This window comes from Staurois parvus, unplaced genomic scaffold (genome assembly GCF_062004578.1).
Source record: "Staurois parvus isolate SC_StPar_1 unplaced genomic scaffold, SC_StPar_1.0 ptg001778l, whole genome shotgun sequence".
NCBI lineage: Eukaryota > Metazoa > Chordata > Amphibia > Anura > Ranidae > Staurois > Staurois parvus.
Genome location: NW_028319574.1, coordinates 160,975 through 187,084, shown reverse-complemented (window position 1 = coordinate 187,084; position 26,110 = coordinate 160,975). Strand labels below are relative to the sequence as shown.

The 26,110-nt window shown below is 48.5% G+C and overlaps 1 protein-coding gene across 2 annotated transcripts in view; it reads left to right on the top strand.

The window, feature by feature from the left end:
* Positions 1–12,002: 12,002 nt before the first annotated feature.
* LOC149434319 (contactin-4-like) overlaps positions 12,003–26,110 on the top strand; it is a 126,181-nt gene continuing 112,073 nt past the window's right edge. For both annotated transcript variants that reach the window (XM_089663821.1, XM_089663822.1), the window contains exon 1: positions 12,003–12,124. In XM_089663821.1, coding sequence (XP_089519947.1) covers positions 12,073–12,124 — 52 coding nt within the window. In that variant the 5' untranslated portion in view covers positions 12,003–12,072. The remainder of the gene's footprint in view (positions 12,125–26,110) is intronic.

The following is a 26,110-nucleotide window of genomic DNA, read 5'->3' as shown; positions in this document are numbered from 1 at the left end:
TGATCTCTGATGGAGGGCTGTGATGGGAGGCTGTGATGGTGATCTCTGATGGGAGGCTGTGATGGGAGGCTGTGATGATTATGATCTCTGATGGGAGGCTGTGATGGGGGGCTGAGATGGGAGGCTGAGATGGGAGGCTGTGATGGGAGGCTGTGATGATGATCTCTGATGGGAGGCTGTGATGGGAGGTTGTGATGGGAGGCTGTGATGGTGATCTCTGATGGGGGGCTGTGATGGTGATCTCTGATGGGAGGCTGTGATGGTGATCTCTGATGGGAAGCTGTGATGGGAGGCTGTGAAGGTGATCTGTGATGGGAGGCTGTGATGGGAGGCTGAGATGGTGATCTCTGATGGGAGGCTGTAATGGGAGGTTGTGATGGTGATCTCTGATGGGAGGCTGTGATGATGATCTCTGATGGGAGGCTGTGATGGGAGGCTGTGATGATTATGATCTCTGATGGGAGGCTGTGATGGGGGGCTGAGATGGGAGGCTGAGATGGGAGGCTGTGATGGGAGGCTGTGATGGGAGGCTGTGATGGGAGGTTGTGATGGGAGGCTGTGATGGGGGGCTGAGATGGGAGGCTGAGATGGGAGGCTGCGATGGGAGGCTGTGATGATGATCTCTGATGGGAGGCTGTGATGGGAGGTTGTGATGGGAGGCTGTGATGGTGATCTGTGATGGGAGGCAGAGATGGTGATCTCTGATGGGAGGCTGTGATGGGAGGCTGTGATGGGGTTAATATTCCGGGAGGATGCCGATCTCTGAGGCAATGTGCTGGCCGTGTTGCGTTGATGGCGGGGAGGGAAGAATGATGCAATGTTACATTGTTGCGTTGATGTAATCCTGGCTCGGGGTTCCGGGATCTCGGATGTCACATCACTTCCAGGGGAATGTTAACCATTGAATGGCCGTACAATTCTCCTGTCCATTGGCAGTTGTGTCCTGCAATGGCTCCGTCATGCCGAGTTGGAATAGTTTGGCTGCATCCAGTGCAGGAAGTGTGATGTTAGACCGGCTTTCCATTGGCAGTTGTGACGCACCCGGGGGCACAGATCTCCATCCCTGGCCTCCTGCCCTGGCATTAGAGACCACCCACCTTGTAGCCATGTGAAGGGTCCGCACTTCAGTTTGGTTCATTTTTTTTCCTGTTTTGCATTTTGAATGCAGATTTGGTGACATTCTGGGAGGAGTCAGGCTGGACCAGGTTTGTTTCAGCCAATAGAAGACCCGGGTACCAGGGGAAGGGGAGGGACATTTACCTGCTGGAGGCAGAGATGAAGGCGGGACTCTAGGCCAACATCCTCGGTAGTGATGATGGGAATGTAATGGCGCAGGATTGCAGGGGGTCCGTGTTCCTGGGACCAATGACTGTCGACTGAGCGGAGCATAGCGAGGACACAAGCCAATCAGGCAGGGAGCGTGTCAGGAAACAGGCCGAGGGCAGCAACAGGCAGGAAGGATACAGGCCGAGGGCAGCAACATGCAGTCAGGATACAGGCCGAGGGCAGCAACAGGCAGGTAGTGTGTCAGGATACAGGCCGAGGGCAGCAACAGGCAGGTAGTGTGTCAGGATACAGGCCGAGGGCAGCAACAGGCAGGTAGTGTGTCAGGATACAGGCCGAGGGCAGCAACAGGCAGTCAGGATACAGGCCGAGGGCCTCAACAGGCAGTCAGGATACAGGCCGAGGGCCTCAACAGGTAGTCAGGATACAGGCCGAGGGCAGCAACAGGCAGTCAGTGTGTCAGGATACAGGCCGAGGGCAGCAACAGGCAGTCAGGATACAGGCCAAAGGCAGCAACAGGCAGTCAGCGAGTCAGGATACAGGCCGAGGGCAGCAACAGGCAGTCGGGATACAGGCCAAGGGCAGCAACAGGCAGTCAGCGTGTCAGGATACAGGCCGAGGGCAGCAACAGGCAGTCAGGATACAGGCCGAAGGCAGCAACAGGCAGTCAGCGAGTCAGGATACAGGCCGAGGGCAGCAACAGGCAGTCGGGATACAGGCCAAGGGCAGCAACAGGCAGTCAGGATACAGGCCGAGGGCAGCAACAGGCAGTCAGCGTGTCAGGATACAGGCCGAGGGCAGCAACAGGCAGTCAGGATACAGGCCGAAGGCAGCAACAGGCAGTCAGCGAGTCAGGATACAGGCCGAGGGCAGCAACAGGCAGTCGGGATACAGGCCAAGGGCAGCAACAGGCAGTCAGGATACAGGCCAAGGGCAGCAACAGGCAGTCAGGATACAGGCCGAGGGCAGCAACAGGCAGTCAGTGTGTCAGGATACAGGCCGAGGGCAGCAACAGGCAGTCAGGATACAGGCCAAGGGCAGCAACAGGCAGTCAGGATACAGGCCGAGGGCAGCAACAGGCAGTCAGGATACAGGCCGAGGGCAGCAACATGCCGTTGGCTCTCTACTGTCCTGAAGTCCAAGCACTTCAAGGCATCTCCATCACATCCTTCCACCTTTCAGCACGCCTCTCCTTCCTCTTCTCAGCCTATCCTTCCATGTGGACCCTCCACTCCCTCGGATTACACTTTTTCGGCATGTCCTTCACCCGTGTCTCCCGTGTCTCCCCTCTTTCTGTACATCTCCAGCACAAGGTGTTATTGTCCACCAACCCAACAGGTGTTTCTAAAACGTAACGTACAGCAGATTACAGTCCTTGGACGTTGTGGTTGCCTCAGTCACATCGCCAGACTGGCTAATGTCCAAGAACCTTTACAAAAGTAGGACCGGACACGTATGTGTCACGCCTATGCTGGGCTACTTGGACCTATGTGGATATCCTCTATGTTTGATGTGGACACCATCCGAGGACAATGTCTCTGGTACTGTGTATGACTATCCCGAAAAACCTTCCTCTGATCACCTTGATGAAGGACTTGTACCACGTTGGGCCTTTATCACCATGAAGTGGTCCTTTCATTTCTCCACACTCTATAGGTGACTACAGTCTCCATTGGAGTTCTGGTGGCCCTGCTTTTCCTTTATTGCCCCTTCGTTGGTCTGCGGGAGGTTTTCATGGTTGTAACTGAGGCACAATTGATTGAAAAATACTTCCCTGAGACTGTATACGCTTCCAATATTCTCCTGAATAGAAGTTCCTGTTGTAGGTGTTTGTAGAACCATCTAGCGGCGGGTTGTGTGGTCCATGCCTGAACCAAGGCCTACAGTGAAATCTGGGATCAGGATTGTTGGAATCTCCCCCATTGCTCTGACTCCGTAGTCTCAGCTTATGGGCCTGTCAGGAAACTTGCGCTTACCCTGGACCCCCAGATTCCCGGGTTGCAGGCCAGATCTATGGGGTGTTGCCACCAGTGGTGTATTTAGGTTTTGTGCTGCCCTAGGTAACCCCCCCCCCCATCACCAGCCAGCATGGCCCCTCCCCCAGGCCGGGTTCCCTCTCCCATCCACAGCCAGCACCCTACACTTCGAATCCTCACACAGACAATAGGCAGAGCCCAGGTCTCAGGAAGCACTCACCGGTCAGAGGAGGCTCCTTCCTCGTCTGCCCACTCGGCTCCGCCTCTCTACCGGCTCCGGCCTGTGTGTGCCCTGCAGATCCAGCGGCCACCGTCCTCTCGCGGATCGGATCCCATGTAGCGGAGACTGCTGCAAGCAGGGGCGGACTGACCATTTGGAAACTAGGGCACTGCCCGAGGGCCCGGGGTCAGTAGGGGGCCCCATGAGATGCTCCTGGTACCTTTTTCATAGGCTTTTTTGAGTTTGGGCAAGGACACAGGGGGCCCCATGATCCCCTATTGCCCGGGGGCCCCATGAGTTGTCAGTCCGCCCCTGGCTGCAAGCCTGCAAACGTAACGGCTCCTGTGTGCCACACATGTGCACTTCTGCCAGGGGGCCTCCCTGAAATATGTCGCCAAAGGCAAAGGCCTTGTTTGCCTACCGGTAGATACGCCCCTGTGTTGCGCCCAATTGTTTGATCACGGTTACACGATAGTCAACGTTTTTGGGGTTGTATTCGGGATGTGCAAATCACACAAATACTTCTAACGTTTAATAAAGTAATGACAGATAACAAATGTAATAATATTAGAATACCAAACTAAAGTTGCCTTTCACCTACCCGCTTGCGCAGCATGGCACCGGTAATCGGACCGAACGCATGCATGAAGCAGCTCTGGAGATTAGACTGAATATTCCAAGTCATAACTGTAGTATTCAGGACTTGTGTGTAAGGAAATGACCAACCCCCGCCCCCCCTGGCCCACTCCCCATGCAAACAACATGACCTTTTAAGGACTTGGTCACTTTGTAATGACATTCCTTTGGTATGAAGTAGGCTAGGGTAACCAGGATACTGGAGGCTTTCTTAGATATTCTGAGACAACTTTAATAAGGACATATGAAATTTCCCCATTACCAACAACCAGCAGAAAGCACCAGCTAGAAGGAGCGTGGGCCACACAAGGGACCAAGCTGACCAACCCACCTTCTTCTAGCTAAAATCAGTTTCTCAACCAAGCCAATAGCTTACTTACTTCCAAGGTAAGGGCCGCCCTGCAATCCATCAGAATAAAGTCAGGGCCTGGACTGAGCGAAGCTAAAAGGGAGGGCCAGCATGACTGGGGCTTGCAGACGAGGCGGAGATGGGATTTGGGTGAGGAGTATAGGAGATGGGGGATGGTTACTCACCAGATTGGAGCAATCGGGCTGGAGGGTGGTCTTGCTAGGATGAGGAGAGGGGTTGGGACTTTGTTAGGGGTTAGTCGGAGCTTGTGCCAGCACAAGTGAGGTTTCAGGGGTCGCTGGGTCTTTGAAGGCGGTGCTAGAGTGACAAGTTGGTGGATTATGGGTTGGGCCCATCGTAGGTATGGGTGTCCCTTCCAAATTATAAGGTTCTTGGTAAGGTGGGAGGTCATTGGCTGTATCTGGGACTACGTAACTCTAGTATTGTCCCCGAGGCGGTGCGGCAGCAGCTGGGGGCCTTTTCATTGGGCGTCAGATACAGCCAAGTTATTGATGTGAGTAACGGTGCCTTCGAAGACCTTGGACCCGGTTGGGTTGGACCAGAAGAAGTGTTATGTAAGAGTTATGGTAAATATGTGAGCTGCTATGGCCGTTTTTTTCACCAAAAAGGAGAGTCTCGTGGTTATTCAGGTGGGGGGGTGGTTGAAGGGGGGTGGTTGTTTTATGGTGTAGGCGGTAAGTACTAACCTCGATATTCTGCATGTCCCTCAGTCAAGAGTTTGAGTCCACGTCCTCTAGAACTCCTATTTATTGACTGTAGGAACAAAGCAGTCCATTTTCGGTAGGGTTCCCTTTACCATGGTTAGTCTAGTTCGGTGCTCTTGCCTACTAACCATAATAGAGTTCTTCAGTTCTTCTGGAGGGACCCACCAGGGCTGGTAGAAGCGGCATTCCCTCAGAGGGTAAGGCCAGTTCATGAATAGTTCAGACGTTCTAGGTAGGGTGGCCACCTTATCCCCTTAAATCCGAACACATATTAATTACACGGGTTCTGCGGCAAATTTAATGCCGATAAAGCGCTGGGTGAGTTTAATTACCACCTTTAATCAACCCCAGAACCTGTGTAATTAACGTGTGTTCGGTTTTAAACCCTAGTTCTAGGCTCTCGTTCCCCGTGAGGGCTCAGGTAACAAATTCCTTCACTCACTATTCTCCTCTCCTCCATACTCCACCATTCCTTGCTATTTCTATCCCTGACAGAAGGAGCAATGGAGACGTCTAGAGAGAACTCGGGCAATCTCACCCCAGACACAATATAGGGCTCAGAGCTCTACACGTTGATTCATCCCCATTCCAATCAGCATTCTATTTGGATATATATTATTGTGCAACATGGTTGTGTTTATGGTGGATCAGGGGTGGACTGACAACTCATGGGGCCCCCGGGCAATGGGGGATCATGGGGCCCCTTTGTCCTCGCCAACACCCAAAAAAGCCTATGAAAAAGCCAATAAAAGGTATCTGGGGCATCTCATGGGTCCCCTACTTACCACAGGCCCTCAGGCAGTGTCTAAGTGCTCGAATGGTCAGTCCACCCCTGTGGTGGATCTAGCTCCCTATATGCAGTTGGTCGGTGGTATGAGGGGTAGTATATATGAAGGTTCAAATATTGGAGTATGTACTTATTGACAATTATTCTCATATGCAGTTTTAATTTCTATAGGAATGTTGGAGGAGTGTAGCGTCACCCCCACAGGGGCCGCTGGTAATAGCTGGTTCTTTCCTAATAGTACAGAGGCTGCCCACCCACCACAAGTGCCGGTCCATTATGCACCTCGGCTCCGATAACTCAGTCTAGGGGATATCTTTTTGAAATGTATTGCTTGAAGAACTTTACCAAAACCATGAAATCAATGAAACGTTTGTAGCCCCGTTCTAGTGTAGGATGCTGGGCAAATGTAGTTTTTGGCTCCTTCTGTAGTCAAGGGAGCAGTGATTGTTTGTTCAGGTCTGTTGAGCATTTCACAGGCCGGTACTTTGATTGATTCCCGGCCTCTGGAAGAAGCTTCCAGAACATAGGAAGAGAGATTCAAATGACCAGCCTGAATGTTTATCATGGCCTGGCCAATCCCTGGGGGGGGTGTCCAGAAGGTGGATGGGGAGGTGAAAGGAATGGATTTGAATCCACTTTACTTTCCCTGCTTAGGTAAATGAAGGCGTGGCCTGAGTATGAGGTCCTCTTGGCGAACCATTCCGGTAGTTTTGGTGAACCAGCCCAATAGTTTTGGCCAACCAGGCTGGCAATTTGATTGTTTCCCAGGCCGGTAGTTTTGGCCAACTAGGCCAGTAGTTTTGGCCAACCAGGCCGGTAGTTTTGGCCAACCAGGCTGCCAATTTGATTGATTCCCCGCCTCTGGAAGAAGCTTCCAGACCATAGGAAGGGAGATTCAAATGACCAGCCTGAATGTTTATCATGGCCTGGCCAATCCCTGGGGGGGGGGTGTCCAGAAGGTGGATGGGGAGGTGAAAGGAATGGCTTCGGATCCTTTTTGCTTTCCCTGCTTAGGTAAATGAAGGCGTGGCCTGAGTCCGAGGTCCTCTTGGCGAACCATTCCATATTTACAACCTTTTTTAAATTTGATGAGATTCCTTGTTCTGCGTCTGCAGATAATTCCGAACCCGCCGCATCGTCGCCGATAATCCGATGAGCCAATCCACGTCCGTCCGCCAGGCAGCCGGCTCGGCGTCTTTAAACGGGCGATGTCTCCGCGTCTGGAGACAAAAGCGCATGACTTGTTCAATTTCCACATCTTCCCGCCGAAGTAAATGTCATATATTATGGATCAAGAAACAGAAAATGAAGATAATTGCTATAAATGATTGCATTGGAAAGCTGGCCGGGCAAGACAGAGATGTTAAATCTTCCCAGAGCGCGGGCGAGGCGGGATCCTTCGGAGAATTTTCCGAGCCTGAAAACGCCGGCCGCAAAGGGAGGAGTTCCACGGATTACTTCATTTTGAGGACGTGCGTCTGCCGCATTGTCGTAAATCAGAAGAGCGCCGTACTCGGTTCTGGCAAACTTTTTTTCCCTAAATTGTCCAAAAATTCCATTTTTACTGGTTTGAGGGTCAATAAACCAAGATAACAATTTTCACCCAAAAACAAACAGTTTGGTATTCACTTTATATCATGTTCAGCGCTAAAAACGACTTTTTCATTCTGAGAAATGTAAAATGTAGCGTTTTATTGTTCACATTTACCAGTTGCAATCAGCAGGTAGGAATGCAGGATTTGCAGCTTTCCTTCAGATGGTTTTACTACTATGCTGTGAGTAGACCTGAATAGAAGGAGATTGTAGTACACACAGAGCTGAGGGGCACACCATTCACCCTTTACTAGCAAAGACGGACCCTTCTGGATCCATCAGTGCCAAGCATGTTCCCTACACTGAATGTATATATATAATGAAGTTATTCCATTCTCTCCCAGCGAGGGGCGTCCTATCAATGTTCCATTCTCTCCCAGCGATGGGCGTCCTATCAATGATCCATTCTCTCCCAGCGATGGGCGTCCTATCAATGTTCCATTCTCTCCCAGCGATGGGCGTCCTATCAGTGTTCCATTCTCTCCCAGCGATGGGCGTCCTATCAATGTTCCATTCTCTCCCAGCGATGGGCGTCCTATCAATGTTCCATTCTCTCCCAGCGATGGGCGTCCTATCAATGTTCCATTCTCTCCCAGCGATGGGCATCCTATCAATGTTCCATTCTCTCCCAGCGATGGGCATCCTATCAATGTTCCATTCTCTCCCAGCGATGGGCGTCCTATCAATGTTCCATTCTCTCCCAGCGATGGGCGTCCTATCAATGTTCCATTCTCTCCCAGCGATGGGCGTCCTATCAATGTTCCAATCTCACCCAGCGATGGGCGTCTTATCAATGATCCAATCTCTCCCAGCGATGGGCGTCCTATCAATGTTCCATTCTCTCCCAGCGATGGGCGTCCTATCAATGTTCTATTCTTTCCCAGCGATGGGCGTCCTATCAATGTTCCATTCTCTCCCAGCGATGGGCGTCCTATCAATGTTCCAATCTCTCCCAGCGATGGGCGTCCTATCAATGTTCCATTCTCTCTCAGCGATGGGCGTCCTATCAATGTTCTATTCTTTCCCAGCGATGGGCGTCCTATCAATGTTCCATTCTCTCCCAGCGATGGGCGTCCTATCAATGTTCCATTCTCTCCCAGCGATGGGCGTCCTATCAATGTTCTATTCTTTCCCAGCGATGGGCGTCCTATCAATGTTCTATTCTTTCCCAGCGATGGGCGTCCTATCAATGTTCTATTCTTTCCCAGCGATGGGCGTCCTATCAATGTTCCAATCTCTCCCAGCGATGGGCGTCCTATCAATGTTCCATTCTCTCCCAGCGATGGGGGTCCTATAAATGTTCCATTCTCTCCCAGCGATGGGCGTCCTATCAATGTTCCATTCTCTCCCAGCGATGGGCGTCCTATCAATGTTCCAATCTCTCCCAGCGATGGGCGTCCTATCAATGTTCTATTCTTTCCCAGCGATGGGCGTCCTATCAATGTTCTATTCTTTCCCAGCGATGGGCGTCCTATCAATGTTCCATTCTCTCCCAGCGATGGGCGTCCTATCAATGTTCCATTCTCTCCCAGCGATGGGCGTCCTATCAATGTTCTATTCTCTCCCAGCGATGGGCGTCCTATCAATGTTCCATTCTCTCCCAGCGATGGGCGTCCTATCAATGTTCTATTCTTTCCCAGCGATGGGCGTCCTATCAATGTTCCATTCTCTCCCAGCGATGGGCGTCCTATCAATGTTCCATTCTTTCCCAGCGATGGGCGTCCTATCAATGTTCCAATCTCTCCCAGCGATGGGCGTCCTATCAATGTTCCATTCTTTCCCAGCGATGGGCGTCCTATCAATGTTCCATTCTCTCCCAGCGATGGGCGTCCTATCAATGTTCCAATCTCTCCCAGCGATGGGCATCCTATCAATGTTCCATTCTCTCCCAGCGATGGGCATCCTATCAACGTTCCATTCTCTCCCAGCGATGGGCGTCCTATCAATGTTCCATTCTCTCCCAGCGATGGGCGTCCTATCAATGTTCCATTCTCTCCCAGCGATGGGCGTCCTATCAATGTTCCAATCTCTCCCAGCGATGGGCGTCCTATCAATGTTCCAATCTCTCCCAGCGATGGGGGTCCTATCAGTGTTCTATTCTCTCCCAGCGATGGGCGTCCTATCAATGTTCCATTCTCTCCCAGCGATGGGCGTCCTATCAATGTTCTATTCTTTCCCAGCGATGGGCGTCCTATCAATGTTCCAATCTCTCCCAGCGATGGGCATCCTATCAATGTTCCAATCTCTCCCAGCGATGGGCGTCCTATCAATGTTCCATTCTCTCCCAGCGATGGGCATCCTATCAATGTTCCAATCTCTCCCAGCGATGGGCGTCCTATCAATGTTCCATTCTCTCCCAGCGATGGGCATCCTATCAATGTTCCAATCTCTCCCAGCGATGGGCGTCCTATCAATGTTCCATTCTCTCCCAGCGATGGGCATCCTATCAATGTTCCATTCTCTCCCAGCGATGGGCGTCCTATCAATGTTCCATTCTCTCCCAGTGATGGGCGTCCTATCAATGTTCCAATCTCTCCCAGCGATGGGCGTCCTATCAATGTTCTATTCTCTCCCAGCGATGGGCGTCCTATCAATGTTCCAATCTCTCCCAGCGATGGGCATCCTATCAATGTTCCATTCTCTCCCAGCGATGGGCGTCCTATCAATGTTCCATTCTCTCCCAGTGATGGGCGTCCTGTCAATGTTCCAATCTCTCCCAGCGATGGGCGTCCTATCAATGTTCCATTCTCTCCCAGCGATGGGCATCCTATCAAGGGCAAAGGGCAAATGTGAATGGACCTATGTACCATGCTGGAGTGCTGATTGATGTGCTGGGTAATAACTATTAATAATTACTAGAATGCCATCCATCTCCAGTGAATGGATAGGCTGCGTTCTCGGTGATGTCATCACTCTCTAGTGAATGGATAGGCTGCATTCTCAATGATGTCATCGCTCTCTTGTGAGTTCTCAGTGATGTCATCGCTCTCTAGTGAATGGATAGGCTGCATACTCAGTGATGTCATCGCTCTCTAGTGATTGGATAGGATGCATTCTCAATGATGTCACCGCTCTCTAGTGAATGGATAGGCCGAGTTCTCAGTGATGTCATCGTTCTCTAGTGAATGGATAGGCTGTGTTCTGAGTGATGTCACAGCTCTCTAGTGAATGGATAGGCCGCATTCTCAGTGATGTCATCGCTCTCTAGTGAATGGATAGGCTGCATTCTCAGTGATGTCATCGCTCTGTAGTGAATGGATAGGCTGCATACTCAGTGATGTCACCGCTCTCTAGTGAATGGATAGGCTGCGTTCTCAGTGATGTCATCGCTCTCTAGTGAATGGATAGGCTGCGTTCTCAGTGATGTCACCGCTCTCTAGTTAATGGAGGCCGCGTTCTCAGTGATGTCATCACTCTGTAGTGAATGGATAGGCTGCATTCTCAGTGATATCATTGCTCTCTAGTGAATGGATAGGCTGCGTTCTCAGTGATGTCATCGCTCTCTAGTGAATGGATAGGCTGCGTTCTCAGTGATGTCATCGCTCTCTCGTGAATGGATAGGCTGCGTTCTCAGTGATGTCATCGCTCTCTAGTGAATGGATAGGCCGCATTCTCAGTGAAGTCATCGCTCTCTAGTGAATGGATAGGCTGCATACTCAGTGATGTCACCGCTCTCTAGTGAATGGATAGGCTGCATTCTCAATGATGTCATCGCTCTCTTGTGAGTTCTCAGTGATGTCATCACTCTCTAGTGATTGGATAGGCTGCATACTCAGTGATGTCACCGCTCTGTAGTGAATGGATAGGCTGTGTTCTCAGTGATGTCATCGCTCTCTAGTGATTGGATAGGCTGCATACTCAGTGATGTCACCGCTCTGTAGTGAATGGATAGGCTGCATTTTCAGTGATGTCATCAGCCACTAAGCAGTGGATAGGCTGCATTCTGCCAAATGTACCTCCCACAAGATGGCTGCCTCTGTAAATGTCAGGTTCCCTTTAAAGATCAGTCCTGTGAAGGAATATCCTTGTCAAGCGCGGTTCGCTCGTTCGTTCGGCCGGGCGCTGCGGTGTGTTGCTGTAGAGATAGAATCTTTGGCATTCCCAGCAGAGGCTTTAACAAATGATGGAGTATTACGTTACCATTGATCATAGGATCCTTTGACCTAACATCAATACTAAGGGGGTCTCTAATATTTCCAGGCCGGAGTGTGTGCATGTATTTCACCGGATTAATGTAATAGGTGCGCTGCCGGATCTAGGTCACCCGTAACGCGCCGACTGATTGCTTTTTCTCAGGCCGGCGCTGCGAGGAAGGTAAAACAGCGATCGATCGGGTAGCAGCAAAGGGGGGGGGTGGGGGTGACGGCTGCCGACAGTCTTGGTACAACAGACAGAAAATGATAAACTTCCCTTCTTTCTGTTTTCTCTTCCACAGATAAACGTGTAAACTTGCTGCAGATCCCAGTGGCCGGAGAAGAAGCGTTGAAACCCACCAAACGAGGATGAGGTTGCTATGGAAACTGCTGGCGTTTCGCTGGTTCGTGTGTCTGGCAGGTAAGGTATCCATTCACAGTTCATGGTATTAAAAATACTTCTTGCCGTGCTTAGGGGAATTCAGGTCCCACTTCGGGGGCCAATTAGGAAGCTCGTAGGCTCTCTGGCTCGGCTTCTGCTGACATGTGCCTGACGGCCTCACATTCTGCAACGTACAAAAGGCTAGGAGTTGGGCTGCGCATCTGGCGGTTCTTTGCCCGGCCTCGTTTGGAGCGTGTGTTTTTTTTTATCTGTGGCATTATCTGGCTGCCCTTGATGTCAGCTTTGTTGTCTGAAGACCTTTATTTCTTAGCTTGGAGGCATTTGGGTCACCAGAAACTAGTGACCTAGATGAGGTCCGATGTGCCTCAAATCTTCAGCCCATCACTAGCTGTGGATGAGTTCATGAGGCCTGTTCTTTGATGACTCAGGTGTCCATTATCAGTGTTTTGGTTGTTGGCCCTGGATGCTCGGTGCAGTAATTCTCAGCACATAGTTTTTTAGTGATGAAAGGAGAAAAAAAATCAAATATTTTCCTTCAGTGTACCTAACATCTGATTTATCCCTGATAGCTTAGGAGGCCTTAACCCATAACCCCCCCCTGAAGTCAAAGATTTTCCCCTCCCCTAAATTCAACACTTAACCCTTCCTGCAACCCAACATTTACAGTAAATCTCCTTTAAAAGCCAACATTTAAATCCCTGAAATCCAAGACTCAACCCTCCACAAAACCCAGTGCATGACCCTCCCTGAAATCCAAGACTCAACCCTCCACAAAACCCACTGCATGACCCTCCCTGAAATCCAAGACTCAACCCTCCACAAAACCCACTGCATGACCCTCCCTGAAATCCAAGACTCAACCCTCCACAAAACCCACTGCATGACCCTCCCTGAAATCCAAGACTCAACCCTCCACAAAACCCAGTGCATGACCCTCCCTGAAATCCAAGACTCAACCCTCCACAAAACCCAGTGCATGACCCTCCCTGAAATCCAAGACTCAACCCTCCACAAAACCCAGTGCATGACCCTCCCTGAAATCCAAGACTCAACCCTCCACAAAACCCAGTGCATGACACTCCCTGAAATCCAAGACTCAACCCTCCACAAAACCCACTGCATGACCCTCCCTGAAATCCAAGACTCAACCCTCCACAAAACCCAGTGCATGACCCTCCCTGAAATCCAAGACTCAACCCTCCACAAAACCCAGTGCATGACCCTCCCTGAAATCCAAGACTCAACCTTCCCTGAAATTCAATGCTTAACCATCCCTGAAATCCAGTGATTAACGCTTCCTGAAACCCAACACTTGATTCTCCTCAGAACCCAACATTTAACCGTCCTTGAAATCCAACACTTAACCCTCCTCGAAGCCCATCACTTAACTCTCTTCAAAAGCCAACATTTAACCCTCCCCAAAATACAACATTTAACCCTCCCCAAAATACAACATTTAACCCTCCCCAAAATACAACATTTAACCCTCCTTTAAAAATCACCACTTAACCCTCCCCAAAACACAAAACTTAACCCTCCCTGAACCCAACACTTAACCCTCCTTGAAATTGAAGACCCAACACTTAACCCTCCCCAAAACCCAACATTTAGACCTTCTCGAAACCCAACGCTTAAATCTCTTCAAAAGCCAACATTGAAATCTCCCCAAACCCAACACTTAACCCTCCCCAAAATACAACATTTAATCCTCCCCAAAACACAACACTTAACCCTCTTTGAAATTGAAGACCTAACACTTAACACTTCTGAAAACCCAACATTTTGACCTTCTTGAAACCCAACACTTAACTCTCTTCAAATGCCAACATTTATCCCTCCCCAAACCAAACACTTAACCCTCCCCAAAATACAACATTTAACTCTCCTTTAACATCCACCACTTAATCCTCCCCAAAACACAACACTTAACCCTCCCTGAACCCAACACTTAACCCTCCTTGAAATCGAAGACGCAACACTTAACCCTCCCCAAAACCCAACATTTAGCCCTTCTGGAAACCCAACACTTAACTTTCTTCAAAAGCCAACATTTAACCCTCCCCAAAATACAAAATTTCATCCTCCCCAAAACACAACACTTAACCCTCCTTGAACACAACACTTAAACCCCTTTGAAATTGAAGACCCAACACTTAACCCTTCCCAAAACCCAACATTTTGACCTTCTTGAAACCCAATACTTAACTCTCTTCAAAAGCCAACATTTAACCCTCCCCAAACCCAACACTTAACCCTCCCCGAAATCCATCATTGAACCCTCCTCAAAACTCAACACTTAAACCTTCTCGAATCCCAGTATTTAATCCTCCTTGAAATTCAACAGTTAACCCTCCCCAAAATACAACCTTTGATTTAACCTTTTTTTTTAATTTACCCCCTAAAGCTCATCCAAACATCTAAAATTAATCATTAAAGCAGAACTCCAGACAGACTCCAGGTCAAAATAAATATCCTGATAAAAGATAAAATAACCAAACCAGCTTTTGCTGCAATATTCACCTTCAACCCAAAGATTTCTCTTGCAGTACTTTTTTCTGCCTCAGTCTGATGGCTAGCATCATTCAACCCATTTCCTCTGAGCCCAAGTTGCCCTGGACCCGCCCCAGCCTGTGACTGGACAGTGAAAGGAGAAGGAGCGCAGTGAAGAGCTATCGCTCTCTGTCACTCTGCTCTCTCCTACCAGTGTCTGACCAGGTCTGTTTTGAGTTTTGATTACTGAATGACATGGTCCTAATGCAGCCATATTTAGTCCCGGGCCGGCTAAGAGGAAATGATAATGACCAGACAAAATTCTCGAATGTGTATTAAAGCTCAGACAAAATTCTCGAATCTGTCCTAAAGCTTTCCCTTTTGAATTAAAATTGTGCCAACTGCTCAATAGACATAATAACATCTCCCAATTACCTGTCTGTAGGCATATTAGGTATCTTCTGTGGCGCTCTACAAAACGAGAATACCCTGCGTCTGTAACAAAGGAAAAATGAGAAAACAGCTCAAAATTATTACATTATTAAAGTTTGAAAGATCTCAGATGTGATTTTTAGTGTGAATTTGATGCTCCATTAAATGTTACAGTTGATGTTACACTTGTTACTGTGTCATCTGTCGACAGGCTGTCAGGGGTGAGCGTTGACAGATTACACATTGTGACTTGGCGTGCTGCACGCTTGTAGGAACACCTTGATGAGGTCCCGTCACACGGGGGGAATATCACCCATTCCTCTCTACGTGGCAAGTTCTCACTGTTTTTGCAAATAATTTTGTTACAGAGATCATGCCAGAGCGGCTGTTACCCATCACACAGTCAAGGCTTCTATCCTGAACCAAAGCCTGCCATTGACTGACTGGTGCAACTGGTGCTAGATCCAGCACAATGCTGGGGAATCATGTGGGGTTCCCTGTCTAGCTAGAACAAGAGTCATTTCTGGAGATCGGGCTCCAAATCTAGAGGGGAACTTTCATTGATATGCTGGTTATGTGCTGGAGCAAATATGTTGACGTACTTGGCACCAGTAAATATGGTGGTGTACTTGACCTCACCAAATTTGTTGATGGTGCTTGTCATCACCAAATGATTTGACAGCACTTGCCCTCACCAACTATGTTGGCTGTACTTGGCCTCACCAACTATGTTGCCTGTGCTTGGCCTCACCAACTATGTTGCCTGTGCTTGGCCTCACCAACTATGTTGACTCTACTTGGCCTCACCAAATGTGTTGACGTATGTGGCTTCACCAATTATGTTGCCTGTGCTTGGCTTCACCAATTGTGTTGCCTGTGCTTTGCCTCACCAACTATGTTGCCTGTGCTTGGCCTCACCAACTATGTTGCCTGTGCTTGGTCTCACCAACTAAGTTACCTGTGCTTGGCCTCACCAACTATGTTGCCTGTGCTTGGCCTCACCAACTATGTTGCCTGTGCTTGGCCTCACCAACTATGTTGACTGTACTTGGCCTCACCAAATGTGTTGACGTATGTGGCTTCACCAATTATGTTGCCTGTGCTTGGCCTCACCAACTATGTTGCCTGTGCTTGGCCTCACCAACTATGTTGCCTGTGCTTGGCCTCACCAACTATGTTGCCTGTGCTTGGCCTCACCAACTATGTTGCCTGTGCTTGGCCTCACCAACTATGTTGACTGTACTTGGCCTCACCAAATGTGTTGATGGTACATGACCTCAGCAAATAAGTTGATAGCACTTGTCCTTACAAAATATGTTAGCTGTATGTGGCCTCACCAAAGGTGTTGATTTATGTGGCTTCACCAATTATGCTGCCTGTTCCTGACCTCACCAACTATGTTGACAGTTCTTGACTTCATCAAAATATTTTGACAGTACCTTGCCTCACCAAATATACTGAAGGGACTTAGCCCCACCAAATTTGTTGCTTGTACGTGGCCTTACCAACTACGTTGACTGTACTTGACCTCACCAAGCCACTTTATTAGGTCCACCTGTTCAATTGCTTGGTAACACAAATTGCTAATCAACCAATCACACGGCAGCAACTCAATGCTTTTAGGCATGTAGACGTGGCGAAGACGACTTGCTAAAATTTAAACCGAGCATCATAACGGGGAAAAAAGGGGATTTAAGTGACTTTGAACGTGGCATGGTTGTTGGTGCCAGACCGGCTGGTCTGAGTATTTCAAAAACTGCTGATCTACTGGGATTTTCCCGCACAACCATCTCTGGGGTTTGCACAGAATGGTCCGAAAAAGAGAAAATATCCAGTGAGTGGCAGTTGTGTGGAGGAAAAGGCCTTGTTGGTGTTAGAGGTCAGAGGAGAATGGGCAGACTGGTTGCTGTGACATTCAGATGGTAGGGTCAGGATTTGGTGTAAACAACATGAAAGCATGGATCCATCCTGCCTTGTATAAACAGTTCAGGCTGGTAGTGGTGGTGGTGTCATGGTGTGGTGGATCCATCCTGCCTTGTATCAATGGTTCAGGCTGGTGGTGGTGTCATGGTGTGGTGGATCCATCCTGCCTTGTATCAATGGTTCAGGCTGGTGGTGGTGGTGTCAGGGTGTGGAGGATATTTTCTTGGCACTAGCAAGGTGGACCTAATAAAGTGGTCAATGATTGTATATTGTTGATACTTGGCCTCCCCAAATATGTTGACCGTACTTTGCCTCACCAAATATGTTGACCGTACGTGGCCTCACCAAATATCTTGACAGTACTAGGCTTCACCAAATGTCTTGACCGTACTTGGCCTCACCAAATATCTTGACCGTACTTGGCCTCACCAAATATGTTGCCTGTACTTTGCCTCACCAAATATGTTGACCGTACATGGCCTCACCAAATATCTTGTCAGTACTAGGCTTCACCAAATATATTGATGGTACGTGGCCTCACCAAATACCTTGTCAGTACTTTGCCTCACTAAATATATTGATGGTATGTGGCCTCACCAAATATCTTGTCAGTACTTTGCCTCACTAAATATGTTGATTGCGCATGGCCTCACCAAATATCTGGACAGTAATAGGCTTCACCAAATATGTTGATGGTACTTGGCCTAAAACTATTTGATAATTTTTGCAAATAAAATATGATAGAAAAAAGTATTTTGATTGCTAGACCTTACTGTGTGTATGACCATTAATGGGGAGCCTAAAGACATCTGAGGAGCCACTCTGTGCTAACCCCCACACAAACATGACAGCTTCATTTGGCAAAGGGTCGGGATCATGGCTATAGAGAAGGCCAGGGAAAGAAAATGAGCGGTATACGTAATTAGAGAAGATTTTTTTTTTCTAACCTATTCAATTGAATGTTCCTACTGAACAAGTGAACATCTCATAACAACAGTTTCTAGGTAACTGGGTAGAGATAAAAAAAATACACTTTATGACTAAAAGTATCTGGACACTCCCCAAATTGTTAAATTTAGCTAATTCTAGTGAAGGTTCCTGGTAATACTCCTACATACAAAGACACTGTAGGCAATTGTGCTCTTCCAGCCTTGTGGTAGCAGTTTGGTGAAGACCCTTTTCTGTTCCCCCATGACTGTCCCCTGTGTACAAAGCCAGCTCCATAAAGACATGGATGACCAGTTTGGTGAAGACCCTTTTCTGTTCCCCCATGACTGTCCTCTGTGTACAAAGCCAGCTCCATAAAGACACGGATGACCAGTTTGGTGAAGACCCTTTTCTGTTCCCCCATGACTGTCCCCTGTGTACAAAGCCAGCTCCATAAAGACACGGATGACCAGTTTGGTGAAGACCCTTTTCTGTTCCCCCATGACTGTCCCCTGTGTACAAAGCCAGTTCCATAAAGACATGGAGGACCAGTTTGGTGAGGAAGAACCTGAGTGTCCTGTGCAGAGTCCTGACCTCAACCTACCGACCACCTTTTGAGATGAATTGGAAGACTGATAGTGAGCCAAGTCTCCTCTTCCAACATCAGAATGTGACTTCATAAATGTTCCTTTGGCTGATTGGACACAAATTCCCACAGACGTACTCCAAAATGTTGTTGGAAGCCTTTCCAGAAGAGTAAAACCAGCTCCATAAAGACATGGTTTGACCAATTTCGTGTTGAGGAACTCAAGTGTCCTGCACAGAGCCCTGACCTCAATCCTACTGAACACCATTGGGATAAATTGGAACACCGATGGTGGACAAAACATGTTTTTGGTGCCCAGTGTGGGGCTCAACAAATGAGCTAGGTGTTCTCATCCAACATCAGTGCCTAACCTCCCCCCTTCCGGTCCGGGCACTTCTCCCCCCCCTTCCAGTCCGGGCACTTCTCCCCCCCTTCCAGTCCGGGCACTTCTCCCCCCTTTCCAGTCCGGACGCTTTCCCCCCCTTCCAGTCCGGGCACTTCTCCCCCCTTTCCAGTCCGGACGCTTTCCCCCCCTTCCAGTCCGGACGCTTTCCCCCCCTTCCAGTCCGGACGCTTTCCCCCCCTTCCAGTCCGGACGCTTCCCCCCCCCGCTTCCAGTCCGGACGCTTCCCCCCCCCCCCTTCCAGTCCAGACGCTTCTCCCCCCCTTCCAGTCAGGATGCTTCTCCCCCCCTTCCAGTCCGGATGCTTCTCCCCCCCCTTCCAGTCCGGGCACTTCTCCCCCCCTTCTAGTCCGGACACTTCCCCCCCCCCCCCCTTCCTGCCCCCAGGCCAATTTTCAGCTTTCAGCGCTATCACACTTTGAATGACAATTGCGCGGTCATGCAACACTGTACACATATGAATTTTTTAGCATTTTTTTGAAACAGATAAAACTTTATTTTGGTGGTATTTATTCACCGCTGGGATTTTAATTTTTTTTGCTATATAAATGAAAAAGTCCAAAAATTTTGAAAAAAAAGTGTTTTTCTTATAAAATGTTGCAAATAAATGATCTTTCTTCATAAATCTTGGCTATTTTAATTTCGTATTTTTTAAAAAAACAAAAAAAGGAAAAAATACAGAAACATAAAAACAATTTCAGTACTAAGAGTGGAACTGAGATTCAAACTTGATTATATAATTGTAGTTACTCCCTACATGTTTCGCTCTCACGGGCTTCTTCAGGGAGGATTTTTGAAGAGATTTCAACCGCCGAGGCAGTCTAAAGGTGTATCAAAAGAAAATTATACAATCACCAAACAACTTTAATATATCCAATACAAAGTATTTATGTAAAAATATATGTTAACCACTTCCCGTCCGGCCCATGTACATAAACGGCTGGAAGGGAGCAGTGCAGGAGCAGGATGCCATTCATAAACGGTGCGTTCCCTGGGAGCGCACAGCACCACGATTGGTGCCCACTGTGTCCGGAGTACACAGCGGAACACCAATCGCTGTATGGAACCTCTGTGTGAGGTCCCAATCATGTGATCAGTGATTGGCCAATCAGTGATCACATGAATAGTAGTAAGCAATGATGTCACTTCTGACATCATTGCTTACTACTTGTGAAATCTGTGAATGATCACCGAGATCACATGGTACAGGGCCATTCACAACAGCCTTGTACCATGTGACAAGCTGTGACCAATCACAGCTCACACAGTATTTCTCAATGGCTGCAGGAATGCAGCCAGAGAGAAGGAGAAATTATTGCTTTTATAGACTTTAAGGGTGTAAATCAGTGTTGAAAAAAAAAAAAAACTCCATCACCCCCCACAAGTAGTACAGTGTCACTATGGTAGCACTGTACTCCTAGGGTGACAGTATGTTAAAAAAAACATAAATAATGATATAAAAAAATAGAATAAAATTTTTTTGAAAAATTATACTTTTTGGTTATAAACTAATTTGGGTTTTTTTTTTTTTACTAAAAATATAACTGAATACATTTCGGCTGAGATTTATGAAGAAAGATTATTTATTTGCAAAATTTTATAAGAAAAATTATTTTTTTTTCAACATTTTTGGACTTTTTCATTTATATAGCAAAAAAAAATTAAGATCCCAGTGATGAATAAATACCACCAAAATAAAGTTTTATCTGTCTCAAAAAAAATGCTAAAAAAATTCATATGGGTACAGTGTTGCATGACCGCGCAATTGTCATTCAAAGTGTGATAGTGCTGAAAGCTGAAAATTGGCCTGGACAGGAAGGGGGGGGGAAGTGTCCGGACTGGAAGGAGGGAGAAAGTGTCCGGACTGGAAGGGGGGAGAAAGTGTCCGTACTGGAAGGAGGGAGAAAGTGTCCGGACAGGAAGGGGGTGAAAGTGTCCGGACTGGAAGGGGGTGAAAGTGTCCGGACTGGAAGGGGGGGAAAGTGTCCGGACTGAAAGGGGGGGAAAGTGTCCGGACTGGAAGGGGGGGTGAAAGTGTCCAGACTGGAAGGGGGGTGAAAGTGTCCGGACTGGAAGGGGGGTGAAAGTGTCCGGACTGGAAGGGGGGTGAAAGTGTCCGGACTGGAAGGGGGGTGAAAGTGTCCGGACTGGAAGGGGGGTGAAAGTGTCCGGACTGGAAGGGGGGTGAAAGTGTCCGGACTGGAAGGGGTGAAAGTGTCCGGACTGGAAGGGGGGAAAGTGTCCGGACTGGAAGGGGGGGAAAGTGTCCGGACTGGAAGGGGGGAAAAGTGTCAGGATTGGAAGGGGGGAAAAGTGTCTGGACTGGAAGGGGGGAAAAGTGTCCGGACTGGAAGGGGGGGAAAGTGTCCGGACTGGAAGGGGGGAAAAGTGTCCGGACTGGAAGGGGGGAAAAGTGTCCGGACTGGAAGGGGGTGGGAAAGTGTCCGGACTGGAAGAGGGGAAAGTGTCCGGACTGGAAGGGGGGGGAAAGTGTCCGGACTGGAAGGGGGGGGAAAGTGTCCGGACTGGAAGGGGGGTGAAAGTGTCCTGACTGGAAGGGGGGAAAGTGTCCGGACTGGAAGGGGGGGAAGTGTCCGGACTGGAAGGGGGGTGAAAGTGTCCGGACTGGAAGGGGGGGGAAAGTGTCCGGACTGGAAGGGGGGGGAAAGTGTCTGGACTGGAAGGGGGGGAAAGTGTCTGGACTGGAAGGGGGGGAAAGTGTCTGGACTGGAAGGGGGGGAAAGTGTCTGGACTGGAAGTGGTTAAAATGACTTTTTTATATCTTAAATAAAATCTGAAAAATATATTTAAAAAATATATATTTAAAAAAATATTTTTCATATAGTTTGTAATATATTAAAAACATTCCAAAGCATTTCAACATACAGTATATATATATATTTTTAAATATATTGAATACGGCCCAAATTTTAGTATTTCAAATATATGTCAGTATATTTTGGAAGAATATTTTTACAATATATTTTTCTTCCATGTGGGTTTTGCAACGACAAACGCTCGTTCCCGATACGCAATATGTGAATGGGGCCTCAGAGGGAATTTGTATGACATCACTGAATGTGAAGCTTTATTAAAATGTGTCAGTTACCTTTCATCGGCAGTTACTATCGGAATTAACAGCGCGCAGCAGAGGGTGTCGCGTTGCAGCGAACGTTCACAAGTCGCTGGTTTCCCCGTGCGTACGCCGATTACATCACAAGGCAGGCGCCAACTTTGTTTTAAAGATTGATGGTGGTGCCCTGATGCCGACGCGGCGTCCTCGCTTCCCTTCCTCTATTGCAGATCCCTTACTTTTGTATCTGATTTCTTTTTCTCTTTTTGTTGCAGTTCCTTTGGGTCCATTTTATTCTCATTTCTCGTAAGACTGAACGCACAGAAGCGCAACGCAGTCTTTTCATTCTCGTGTCAATTACATTTTTTTTTACAATTTTTTATCAAAGCCATATTTTTTTTTTTAGAGTAGGGGATAGTTAGAACTGGACTGAAAGGAAATGTTTCCAATTTGAGGGGAAGTCACCGCAAAAAGTGCGACCGTTGGAAGATTTTCCTTCAACTCCCTTCATACAGACTCAGAATTCGGGATGTTTCCATCACTTTTGATCTCAGTGACAATCTCAGGTCTCATGATAAATGGAGACTCGCTCTTTCCCCCTAAGGACGACGTCTACGGGGACGATAATATATTGGAAGGTTGGGGTGACCCTCGGGTGGTAGGAGGTGAACCCCAATAGGTAACAAAGTCCCTGTATAGAATATTGAAGAATGTGCCCTAGTCCGGGTTCTGCACCCACATACCTGACCTCTGGAGGTTGCTCTCCTTGCGTGTGGCCCCTTTGCATTCCGGGGACTTCATCATTGCCCAGTGCATACTGTTTAGTTTTATATATTGCTAGCCCCTGAGGAAGCGACAGTGGCCCCGGAACATGCCGGGCGCTGCCTGCACAGCCTGAATATCCCCTACCTCTTTGAAGGATTACTTTGTTGGTACTATCCATACTGCTACCATCTTTTGCAATCATTCTATGTGGGCGGTGGGTCATGGGATATTAGCTGTGGGCGAATTGTGCAATGATATTGTGACGGGAGTGACTTTTGGGGGTGGGGGGACCTCTGTATCATCTTCCCAAATTCCCATTATGTTTAAGGCACCCTGTGCCTGTTTAAGGGGTACAGGGTGTGTATGTGAATGTCTGAGTCTTGTGTATAGTGTGTGTTCCTTTGTCTAGGCCACATGGCTGTCCATTGTCTGTTTTCCATGTGCTCCCCCCCATTGTGCTGCGTCTTCCTGTCCAGCCGACTATTATGGGATGTACTGTTTGTGTATTGGTGTGGGGGTTGGTCAATATCCTTTGCCATGTGTTTCATCCCATTGTTCTGTGTCTTGGGTTGGTTGGGGTGGTTCCCTGTAGCCCTTCCCACTGATAGGGCGGGCTGATGTATTTCCTGTTCCTGGTTGTGTTGCCCCGCCCTCTGTATATATTCTGTGTTTTGTGTTAAAATAAAGAGTTGGCTTTCTGTCTTAAGAGCTGGGTGCTGTCTTTTTCCTGAGGGATTTCAGGGTGGGGTCCGTGGATGGTGTTCGGACAGCGGAAGCTGCGGGATAACGGAATATACCCAAGTGCGGTCGGGTACCGGTTCCGTTACAGATATCATACAAAATGTGAGATTAGAGACAATGTGATGTTAATAAAGGAACATTGATTGTATCTTTTTTGTGTACTGAGTTGCTGTGCCTAGAAAGTCCATTTCCACATTCTTCCTTTCAATAGTCTATGGGGACGAAACGCATAGGGAGGGGGCTTTGACATTGACATTCACGTGCATGCGCGCTGGACCAGGTTTCATGCTGAGTTTTTATGCGGCTTGATTTTATTCCTTCTGTCAGTACAATTCATAATGAACATCGGTTGGTTTACAGTAATGCGCTATGGTTCCTCCCTCTTTTTTTTCTTTTGTGGCTTATACTGAGGCTGTGGTTTGGCATGAGCTTTATCCGGGCTTACAGCTTCTGATATCTGGGGTACTTTTTGAGGTGGTCCTAAAGGCTCAAGGTTTTTTACCTGCATGAAGGTTAAAAAAAATCTGTGTATAGTGCCCCTCCCCCCCCCCTTCAGCCCCCCCCCAATCCTAACCTGAGCCCTCTTCAATCCAGAAATGGTCATAATTGCCTCAGCTGTATGCAGACTCTCCCTCCTCATTGGATGAGATAGCAGCGGGAGCCCATTGGTTCCCGCTGCTGTAAATCACAGCCAGTGAGCCAATGAGGAGAGGGCAGGGCCAAGTCGTGGCTGTATGTTTCTTATGGAGGCATGGAGCAATGGCTCCGGTGTGAGCACGTAACGGTGCCCCCAGGGCAAACAGCTTTCCCTGGGGACACTTCTCGAGGGGGAGCAGCCAGAGCACCAGCAGGGGACCAGAAATGAAGAGGATTAGGGCAGCTGTGCGCAAAACTACTGCACAGGGCAGGTAAGTAGGACTTTTTTTTATTTTATTTAAAAAAAAAACTTTAGTATCCCTTTAAATAAGAGGCAGAGAAGCTAAGGAGCTGAGTGTCCTTGCTGCGGTGTGACCAGGTGACCGTTGGGCTGTGTCATATGTGACAACTCATGGGGCCCCCGGGCAATAGGGGATCATGGGGCTCCTGTGTCCTTGCCCACACTCAAAAAAGCCTATGAAAAGGTATCAGGGGCATCTCATGGGGCCCCCTACTGACCCCGGGCCCTCGGGAAGTGCCCGAGTTTCCAAATGGTCAGTCCGCCCCTGGTCATATGTAAGGTCATTATGGATTTACTATGTGCTTTGATATGTGTGTGTATGAGGAACAATAAAGAAAACCTAAACGCCACAGAAAGCAGAAGGAGCGCCACACCAACGGTCAGAGAACGCCAAGAATGATAAAGCCAATACATTTCAGGAGCGCAGACGTTCCCCCTTCACCAGGGCGTGTTCCCCATCAGTCTCCTCCAATCCAACAAGCACAGTGACTGCAAATCTTTGAGTTGTTGGGTAGACGGAGCCTGATGTGGGACTTTGAGACTAGTTCTCCATCAGGTCCTCCTTGTCCATGATTGACATTGGATGCCAGTGGGTGGATTCCAAAGCTCATAATCAACTGAATAGAGGCTATGGAATCCACCCATGGCCATTTGTTATTCATCACAGGAAAGGCAGACCTGATGGAGAACTAGCCTCAGAGTTCCCCCATCAGACTCTGGCCACCCAGCGGCCATTAATATGTTAGGTGGGCGGGGCCTGATGTGGAACCCATGGAATCCACCCATGGCCATTTGTTATTCATCACAGGAAAGGCAGACCTGATGGAGAACTAGCTTCAGAGTTCCCCCATCAGACTCCGGCCACCCAGCGGCCATTAATATGTTATCATGTGGGCGGGGCCTGATGTGGAACCCATGGCTTTCCCCATCAAGTCCACCTTGCCCACGATTGACAGCTGATGGCAGTTGGCATATTCCAAAGTCGCTATTGGACTGAATAGTGACTTTGGCCATTTTCTATCTATTACAGCCAAAGCGGTCCTGATGGAGAACTAGCCTCAATGTTCCCTATCAGGATCCGGCCACCCAGCATGCCTTGAGAATAGTTCCCCATCAGGCCCAGCTTGCCCGTGATTGACAGCAGATTGCATTGGATGGATTCCTAAGTTGCTATTGGACTGAATAGTGGCTTTGGCTATTTTCTATCTATTACAGGCAAGGCAGACCTGATGGAGAACTAGCTTTAGAGTTCCCCCATCAGACTCCGGCCACCCAGCAGCCAGTAATATGTTATCAGGTGGGCGGAGCCTGATGTGGAACCCATGGCGTTCCCCATCAAGTCCACCTTGCCCACGATTGACAGCTGATGGCAGTTGGCAGATTCCAAAGTCGCTATTGGACTGAGTAGTGACTTTGGCCATTTTCTATTTATTACAGCCAAAGCGGACCTGATGGAGAACTAGCCTCAATGTTCCCTATCAGGATCCGGCTACCCAGCATGCCTTGAGAATAGTTCCCCATCAGGCCCAGCTTGCCCGTGATTGACAGATTAAACTGGGTGGATTCCAAAGTTGCTATTAGACTGAATAGTGGCTTTGGCCTTTTTCTATCTATTACAGGCAAGGCGGACCTGATGAAGGACTAGCCTCAGAGTTCTCTATCGACATGCCTTGAGAATAGTCCCCCATCAGGCCCGGCTTGCCCGTTATTGACAGATTAAATTGGGT